Here is an 8763-nt window from a genome sequence, read left to right as displayed (position 1 = left end):
TAAAATTATATGACACACTTGTTATTAACATATAAGGCATCAAGTGCCCTAAGAAAGAGCTCATAACCTTAGTAATTCCCCTTGAAAATATCAAAAAGCACATAATCAATGTCAAATTATTTTTGGTAAGAAAAGTAAAATTAAAAGCACGATGAGAACCACAGGGTACACACTGTAAATACACAATATGTAATAATTCATCTTTCTTTCTTACATGACATTTGTTTGGAGCCTGGCTAGGAAGCCTGAAGATGGCAGTGAAAAAATAGAGAGAACTGTTCCTGAAACACAGGAGTGTTACCCAAACTTGAAACAAAGGAAGATACTCCCCATAGTCCCCTGAAATAAAATAACGATTCATGGTAAAATAATTTCCAAATATCTCACACTCTTATGAGTCTGAAATTGAGAAGTTAAAAATAAATCAATAAACATCTGTGGGAGGCTGAACAACCAAAACAGGTTTATAATAATTATGGCATCTCATTCTGAGGCTGATTCCAAATTTTTCATTCATGAGTTGTGAAAGACTTCTCTTCTTTTTAATGTCAACAGTAAGGCATGCCAAATTCCTATAATAAAATTATTCTAACAATAACTTTGGGTATTAAAGTTGTATAACTATAAAATATAGTCTGAATGCACATAGACTTGAGTGCACATAAATCTGCACACAAACATAAACCATGAGTACACTCAAGTGTAAGCCACAGATTCTTGAAATCAGTTTCATGTGTTTAAAATAACATCTTGCTTTTTACAGTGTCAATGTGTCAATGCACTAGGCAGGCAAATTATTTCCCAAGACTTATAAAATTTGGAAGAAGATATTATAGAATATTATGAATCATAAAATGATATAGCTAAAAATCAGCAGGAAGACAATGCTATGTTAATTCTCTTTCTCAAGTACTCTTTTTACACTAGGAAAAGCCAGTGAGAGTTCATTATAATCTTCTCATCATAGTCAGTTTTTATGTCCAATTCTGGGAAAGGTTAAACCCATTACAGAGAACAGTAAGTATTGATAGTATTACATCTTGCTGTAATAGGTGAATCATTGGCAAAGGTTGTGAATCTTTTTTGTCAGACCACATATTTTTGATGGCATTAATTGCTGCGCTGCAATCTGACCTTCAGGTTGAAAAACCTTCTCCTAAGAGATATACATATAGAACATTTTTTAAAACTTTAGACAATTAATCCAAGTAAAGTTTTGCATACACCCACCATTGCACATGTGAAAGATGAAGACCAAAATGTTCACATGCTCCTGCCTAGAATTTTTGCTTGTCAGAAAGAGGTTAAAAAAAAGGAGAGCCATTGGGTCCAGGCTTTTAATTCTCAGTGTTTAACTAGCATGGTGCTCAGTCACTCATTTATCAGGATTAAGTCACCCCTTATTCTGGGGGACTGAGGTAAAGGCACACATAACTTTGGTAGCACAGTCTCTTTTCAGAAGTTGTACCTTGAAGGGCATGTCCCAGCACTAGTCCAATTGGGTCCCTAAAACAAATAAGTATGAGGGGGATGGACTCATATTTTAAGCAGACAGCAAAGCATTTGATATCAAGGCAAGTAACTTGATAGTACAGAATCAAGGGTTATAGCAGTCATGCGGGTAAAAGCAACCATGGCCTCCAAGAATTTCATGTTCCAAGCAGTCTTGTCTTCCTCTAAGCTATAAATCAACTATGCAGTGGGGAACATGAAGAAAAGCTGTTCTTTATATGAGGGTCCAGTACATCTTATTACGTGATCTGCTTTAAAAGCTCCCAATGGGTGGAAAGGACACATAGCACTACAAAGAAAACTCTTTGTAAACTCTACCACTAACAGTTTAAGGTGCTCTAAAAAGAACTGGCTTATAAAGGTATTAGGAGCCTTAAATCATCCATCAGCAGCATGTAGATCCCAGTAATAAAGGAGAAAGACAGGTTTCTTTCTGTAACTCACCCCATTGGTCCATACTGCTGAAAGATGAGCTGTCTTCTCATTGAGATTAGGAAGAATGACTCTGAGTTTAGATTTCTAAAACCACGTAAATAAGGTAAAGACCTAGAACCACTGAAAAACGTTTTTCTTCCCTAGGTCTAGCAATAAAAACTTTTATAGGTAACAACCAGCACCGTGTTGAAGAGACAGATGGAAGGTCATAAATCTCCATGAAGGATGCAAGACCAACACCATAGCTATTGTATGCCCAATGTCTGTAGAATGTATCACCTGGTCTTGCCAAAGTACCTCTAGAGCCAAAAACACTCTTTGTCAAATTGGGAACAAGAGGAAATAAAGCACATGGCTTTTCTTTGCCTGTGTTACCATCATTTTAAATTCAAGTAATCTTCATATTGAATTCAGGCACTGCCAGGATGGATAAGGGCTACATAAACCAAATACCCAGTGAAAAGTCGATTAAGGTTAATATCTGAATAATGTCACCACAGCCCAAAAGGAGTCATTCAGATGATTTTCTAAATCATGTAATGTGTAATGGTTTGCCCTCAGATAAGCAGAACCTTAAAAGAGATGTGCTCTGTATGTTAGCAGATTTAAATAATGTTGAAATATGCATTTACTTACCACATTTCAATTTTAAATTTTAAAGAAAATTATAGAGTTCTGGGGAAAAGAAAGGAAATGTATTTTGACTTGTTAGGTCTTTTCCTTCCCCGTTGAATATTTTTTTTTCCAAAATGGCATTTTCAAAATGTTGCCTCTAGATCACATCTATATTATTTTGTAGTCCTGCAAGATTCATTAAATGCTTCCATATGAAAAGCTTTATCATCAAGTGAAAAGACTTCCTAACACTTGATTCCCAAACTCCTCTTCCTTCATAAACTGAAAACCGATTCCATATTAATTGTTTAGTTTGTCATTTGGCTAATTAATCCTGTTTCACCAATAAATAAAAACAAAACTCAGTTGATCTCATTTAGCTTCTAAGAATAAACATTAGTTTTTTCTGTAATGCCTTCTCTCTTTTTTTTAATGCCTTCTTTTTTTAACACACAGCTCAGACCTACTCACTCAGCAGATCGTTTCCTTCTTATCTCAACATCATCCAAAGTGGATCCTTAAGCAGGCTAGAGCTGGACTTAAAAACCTTCAGAATATAAAACTTATACCACTGGTAAGGCAGCCTCAACAAAAGTCATGAAATGAGAGTCCCAGTAAAACAAAGTTTGTTGAAAAAGCACAAGGAAACAGCAATGGAAAGCAAAAATCATGTTTATGTCATCTCAATTCTTTCTTTTCAGTAATCAGTATTGCTCTATAACATAAGGCAATTAACTACATCTAGCTACCTGATTCTCATATAATTTCTCATTTTTACCTAATAATTCTTTCATATACCCACTCTCTCTTTTTGCTATCTTCTGAGTCTACCTTTTTGTATTTCACCTCAACCCTTAGTCATATACAGCATACCGCACTCATCAAATCAATCTCTGACACCCATGAGAGCTCATTCACATAAATATCCTGATTCACACATTTTGCCAAAGTCACCCATGTATTCCACAGTTGTCCACAACACAAACTTCAGACATTTGAAATAGCCTTTAAAAATCTACAAAGAAATCACTTTCTTACTTCCTCATTCCTGCTCTCTCATACCAATTCCCAGCTCCTGTCCTCTTTAAGAATGACCCCCTGATCCTGTTAATACAATCATGGAAGTTACAACAACTCCTACAGCACAGGTTGCAAAAACCTCCAGCCAGAGTTGCAAGATGTAAGGTATTTCTGAGGCTGCATTTCCCATTCCTTTTCTGAACCGTCACCATAATGAGGCGGCATGTCACTGTGAACACCCAGTGCGTGTCTTGCACAGTGAGCACCTTGCTCATCATGCTGCTCTTAGAGAAGAGTTTGTGCTTTATGAGGCAAGAGTTCACAGTTACTGAATGACACCTAGACCACTGTGAGTGGGAGGTGAGTTCTGACGATGACTACAGTCCCCATTAAATCAGTGTATTTAATCTTTCCTTTTTTTTTTCTGTCTTGTTTTATTTTTTGGCTTTAGGCTTAAGGACTGCTGCTACCATGAGGAAAGCGCTTGTTGCTTAGCCTAGAGCAAGTGATACAGTCTGCTAGGCACAGTCCCCAAAAGTCTAGCTGCAATTCTATTGGTGGTTTTCCCCAAACAGCAATAACAAGATGTCACCTGGAAGCACACCAGAGCCAATCATGACTCAGGCCTGCCTAGATGTTTAGATGTCTGGAAATATATTTTAAATGTTTCACGCCTTGCCTCTTTGGTGTGAGAACCAGCGGACTTCAAGAGCACAGATAGCCAGTATGATGGCAAAATCACAAAATATAAAATTTATATCAGTAACTAATTTGACTTCATTTTAAAAAAGAGCATGTGACCCTGGCTAATATCTGGCACTAACACTGTGGTTTAAATTCACATTGGTCTTACAATGATTTACATAATTTTCTTTTATTAGAAAGTTTATCCCAACGACTTAATTACCATTTTTGAATACAGGAATAATTTCAAACATAACATTTTTTACAATAAGAAAAGCCAACATCCTCAAACTTCAAAATATTCAAACTAAAAGTTCCATATTTTAGTGTTTAGCCAAATTACAAAAACGATAATTTAGCAAGAAAATGGATAAGCACCTTTGAGAATAAAATGTAAGCCTTATTATTGATTAGTGCTTAGTTCTTTTTCACAAAATAGATTAGCAATTGATCCTACTGTGTGTAGGACCACCTAGTGTCCAAAGAATAACATCACATATCTGAGTAAAAGAAATAATGTGTATACTGGGTAATTAGAAATATTTTTCTATCAAAGTAGAAGTTCTTGGCCATTACCGATTAATTAGCCTTCAGCTCTTCAGAAGGACAGGTGTGGCTGGTTGTGGTTTCTTATACATCTTACATGGCTTTTCTTATAAATAGAAAACACATGGAGAACAAAAACACTCACTGGCTGTTGGTTTCTGAAATAAACTTTTCTTGCCAGGCAAATAAATTGCACTGTGAATTTTTATAAATTAACTTCTCTTTTCATATTATAAAGTGCCAAGGCAGACTCTCAAGATATTCACAACCAGAATTAACTCTGTACAGCGAGTGCATCTTCCTCTACCAAGGACAGTTCCAGAGTGTTTTCATTCGTGCTGGTTTTCATCCTGAAGTTGAAAGAACCATAGAGTTTTGCAGACTCTTTGGAAGAGGCAAATCTATTTCGACGATAGAGCTCCCCCTTCCACATGGACATCATTAGCAAGCAGGACAGGACGACACCCCCCAGCGTGAGGAGGCAGAGCCCCGCAATCACACAGCGGTCCAGGTGAGCCCCCAGCCTCGCACTCTCCTTCTCCAGACGCTCCATCTCCCGGGCTGCCACAGTGTTGGGGTCCACAGTCACTTCCCGTGGGACGATGTAAGAGATAATCACCAGCAGGATCCCGGTGACCAAGAACAAGATGGCGCTGATGAAACCATAGTCTATAGATTTCCCTGAAGACGTGGCTTCTGAACTTGCATCGTCCTCCTCTTCAGATATCAAAGATATGGCAGCCTCTTGGGGCCACTCATTTGGATTTTCCCAGCCAAGCTCCCCAGGGTGATTATGCCCTTTTGCTGATGGCGAGCTCCGGTTCTGCTGCTCCAAGTTGATGTTTTTGTCCACATAGGTAAAAGAAGTTTCTAATTCCTGGCTGCAGCAGTTACAGACTTTCCTTTCCGCTGTTATTTGGTTGTTCCCTGAGTGGAGAGGTCCTGGTGGAAAGGTGTCTGGCTGAAGAGTACTGTTTTGCAGAGAGGAGGAGGGGGATGCTGGAGAAGAACTAAGTTTAGACCCTTGCATCTCAGTTGCTCTTGGGGTTGATGCACACTGTCTCTGACAGCAGAGAGCAGCTCTCGTGGCTGCTGTATCTGCCTGGTCACCAGGCAGCCCTCTTGAACTCCAGTCCCTGGCATCCCAGAGGTCTGCCTGGTTGCTCTTCTTAGCAAGGTAGTGGAGCTCCATGAGAGCTAGTCAGACATCCCCCAGCAGCTTCCGGAAAGTCTGCCAATAGCAACAGAGTTAGATGAGAACCCAACAGAAGCTAAGGTTGTACTTCCAGGAGTGTTGCTCCTGGGGTCCCCATTTCCTTCACAGCTGCACCTGTTTAGCCCCTTTTTCACCTCAAACAGGCAAAAGAAGGGAGGGGATACCTAGTGGCAGGAAAGTGTGGAGAGGGCAAATGCTCTCACTTGTCATCGTGATTAACACTGAGAAACTTAGGTCAGGGTAGAAAGGCACATGGAGGAAGTGGCAGTGTCTATTGAGAAATAATACTGCCATCACCAAGCCAAATTTATCCAAGGACTCACACATTCCTGCAAAAGGATTCCTCAAACGAGAAGGCAGGTTTCCTGTAAAAAGACAAATAAGAAAGGCAAGAGCCCTTTTGAGCAGAGCTGCCGATTTTCTGGACGACTTGGGGAAGTATAGACTTCTTAATTCAATTAGACTGTAAGTGTTTACATTCTCCCTAGTTCAGAACAGATTCTAATACAGATTAGCTTTAGAGCATCACCATGAGTGAACGACTATACCCCATTATCAGCTGGGCAGGAACTCAGCATTTTGATTCTGTAGCTCTAAAGTAGATGAAAAAGGCCAGCTTAATCGGCCACCTCAGCTAACCTTTTACCTCATACATCCAATGACCCTCGTCACACAGCCCTGTATTTACAAGACCACATGCTGCTTATTCACTGTGCTTCTACTCAGCCCGGTTCCCTCACTGCTCCATGAGGGAAGCATGTTCTGGACCCCAAAGCATATAGGCAACAGACCTTACTGCAATCCCTGCAAAATACAGTGGGCCAACCCACTCCTTCACACACACATCTGCCTGCTCCAGTTGCAGAACTCCTGTTCCCTGGGTCTGTGTTCCTCCCTCTCTGCATGCTTTGCTATCACACATGCACAAGAAATTGACCATTGGAATAGTTTTACAAACCCAATCTAGAAGTGAACTGAAAATAAAAGACAAACTATAAACCCACAGAGTAAGAGTTATGTGGAGGCAAATAGATGAGAAGCTATATTCAAGGTTACCTCTGGAATTTTATAAACATGTCACTCCTCACCCCCCACTGCATCAAGGGGCATTTCTGGGAGAGAACTTTGGTTTGAGCAGAAAACCATCTGCCTATCTTTTCTGCCTCTGCCATGTTTCCAAGGAATAAAATTCACCTTCCACTATCATTAAATATAGAGATTTTAACCAAAGGCTCCTTTTATTTTGCTTCCAAATCCAGGGTGATAATTGATTTAGTCAACGGCTTGAGGCTTCTTATGATTCAAAACCCACAGCTCCAAAGCTGGTAACAGAAGCACAGGCAAGGGTCACCTAAGGTCAACCTGGCAACTCAAAATATGGGAGAGGGAATCGACATGTTTTCTGCTACACATAAGAGTTTGTTTAAAACAAAACAAAACAAAACAGAAAACGTTTTTCTCCTGTTATCAGAGTTTCTCTACAGTGAAAACAGCAAAAAACAACAGAGCAAAAGAATCACTACTAAACTAGAACAAACCTCCACTAAAGAATCCCTCAATGAATGAAGTGATGGTAACAGGCTTCATCAATTACCAAGAACTCTTCTTCCAGTTTTCTCAGGCATTAGGGGCTCTGATTAACCTTTGGTACAATTAACTCATCACACTAGACTACCTTGGATAAAATCAGCAGGGTTCTTTGAGACTTTCAATTTTTAACAAAAGAGGAGAGAAATCCCCACTTAATTCCCTAAGGCCGCCTCTACCTCTCTTTAAAGAAAAGCTACTCCCGCTTGTTCGCTTGTTCTATCGAAGGTATGTTAGCAGCGCAGTCGATTTCCTTTGCAGCTCCTTAATCCGGGGCTTCCATTCTCAGTGGAGAATGGATAATCCCAGGAGACCAGCTAAAGACTCTTTTCTTCCGTCCTCTCCCTCTTTTTCCTCTGATCTGCTTAAAAGCCCAGTTAACGACATTGCACCTTAAAGCGAGGGGACATGCACTTTCCCTCGTCCATCTGTCATCAATTAAAAGCATTAATATTTGCTTTACACTGACACACACAAGGCTGGTCTCGGAGAGGCGACCTCTGGATGTGCTCTGTGCGAGCTGAGCCGGAAAACCGAGCCCCAAACACCTGGCAGCGATGCCCCTCGCAGGCGCCTAGGGATCCGGCGATCCATTTCTGGTGAACTCTGAGCCCACTGATGGACTCGAGGTAGGGATGTGTCCGCTTAGTACCGGGAGACGAGACAGACACCTTGGGCAGGGAGCGCGGATAGGCACTCCAGCTCCGCTAGGCTACAGAGCTCTCACCCTCGCACCCAAAGCCTCCTCCCCATCCTACTCCCCGCCACTCACCTTCTGCTTCGGCCACCCGGTGCGGCTCGAGCACCGCGCGCTCTCTCCGCACGGCTCCTGGAGAAAGTCCCCCAATCACCAGCCGCGGCACTTGTAGCCTCTGCACGCCGCTCGGCTCCGTGGGGTAGGCAGCGCCCGCCGCGGAGGGGGTGGTGTGGGGCGGGGCGGGGCGCTCCCGGAGCATCCCGGGAGTTGTAGGCCAGGGGCGGTCCCTGCATCCCTCCTGTTTCTGTCTCCTCCCACGCCTTCTGGGTTTTCCCTTCCTGCAGATGAGTTCCCGCCATACCCTCTTACTCCTCCCCAGCACTTAAGAAGACAGCACTGTTTTCTAAGCTCAGAGTGGAGTTCCCTAGCCTCAGGTGTGGCCACAAGACTG

General features: G+C 41.5%; 1 protein-coding gene across 1 annotated transcript; it reads right to left on the bottom strand.

Moving 5' to 3' along the window:
- Positions 1-4440: 4440 nt before the first annotated feature.
- Positions 4441-8530, bottom strand: TMEM74 (transmembrane protein 74). The gene is made up of 2 exons (XM_017891547.1): positions 8388-8530; positions 4441-6043 (listed from the first exon to the last, which is right to left on the bottom strand). Exon 2 carries the CDS (start codon positions 6002-6004, stop codon positions 5087-5089), a length of 918 nt encoding a protein of 305 aa, XP_017747036.1. The 5' UTR covers positions 6005-6043; positions 8388-8530; the 3' UTR covers positions 4441-5086.
- Positions 8531-8763: the final 233 nt, after the last annotated feature.

Source organism: Rhinopithecus bieti, unplaced genomic scaffold (genome assembly GCF_001698545.2).
Source record: "Rhinopithecus bieti isolate Rb0 unplaced genomic scaffold, ASM169854v2 scaffold_18921, whole genome shotgun sequence".
NCBI classification, from domain to species: domain Eukaryota; kingdom Metazoa; phylum Chordata; class Mammalia; order Primates; family Cercopithecidae; genus Rhinopithecus; species Rhinopithecus bieti.
This window is presented reverse-complemented; position numbering and strand designations above follow the sequence as displayed.

What these genes read in the sequence shown, in the direction of transcription:
- TMEM74 (XM_017891547.1), bottom strand. Translation starts at nt 6,004, where the DNA reads ATGGAGCTCCACTACCTTGCTAAGAAGAGCAACCAGGCAGACCTCTGG.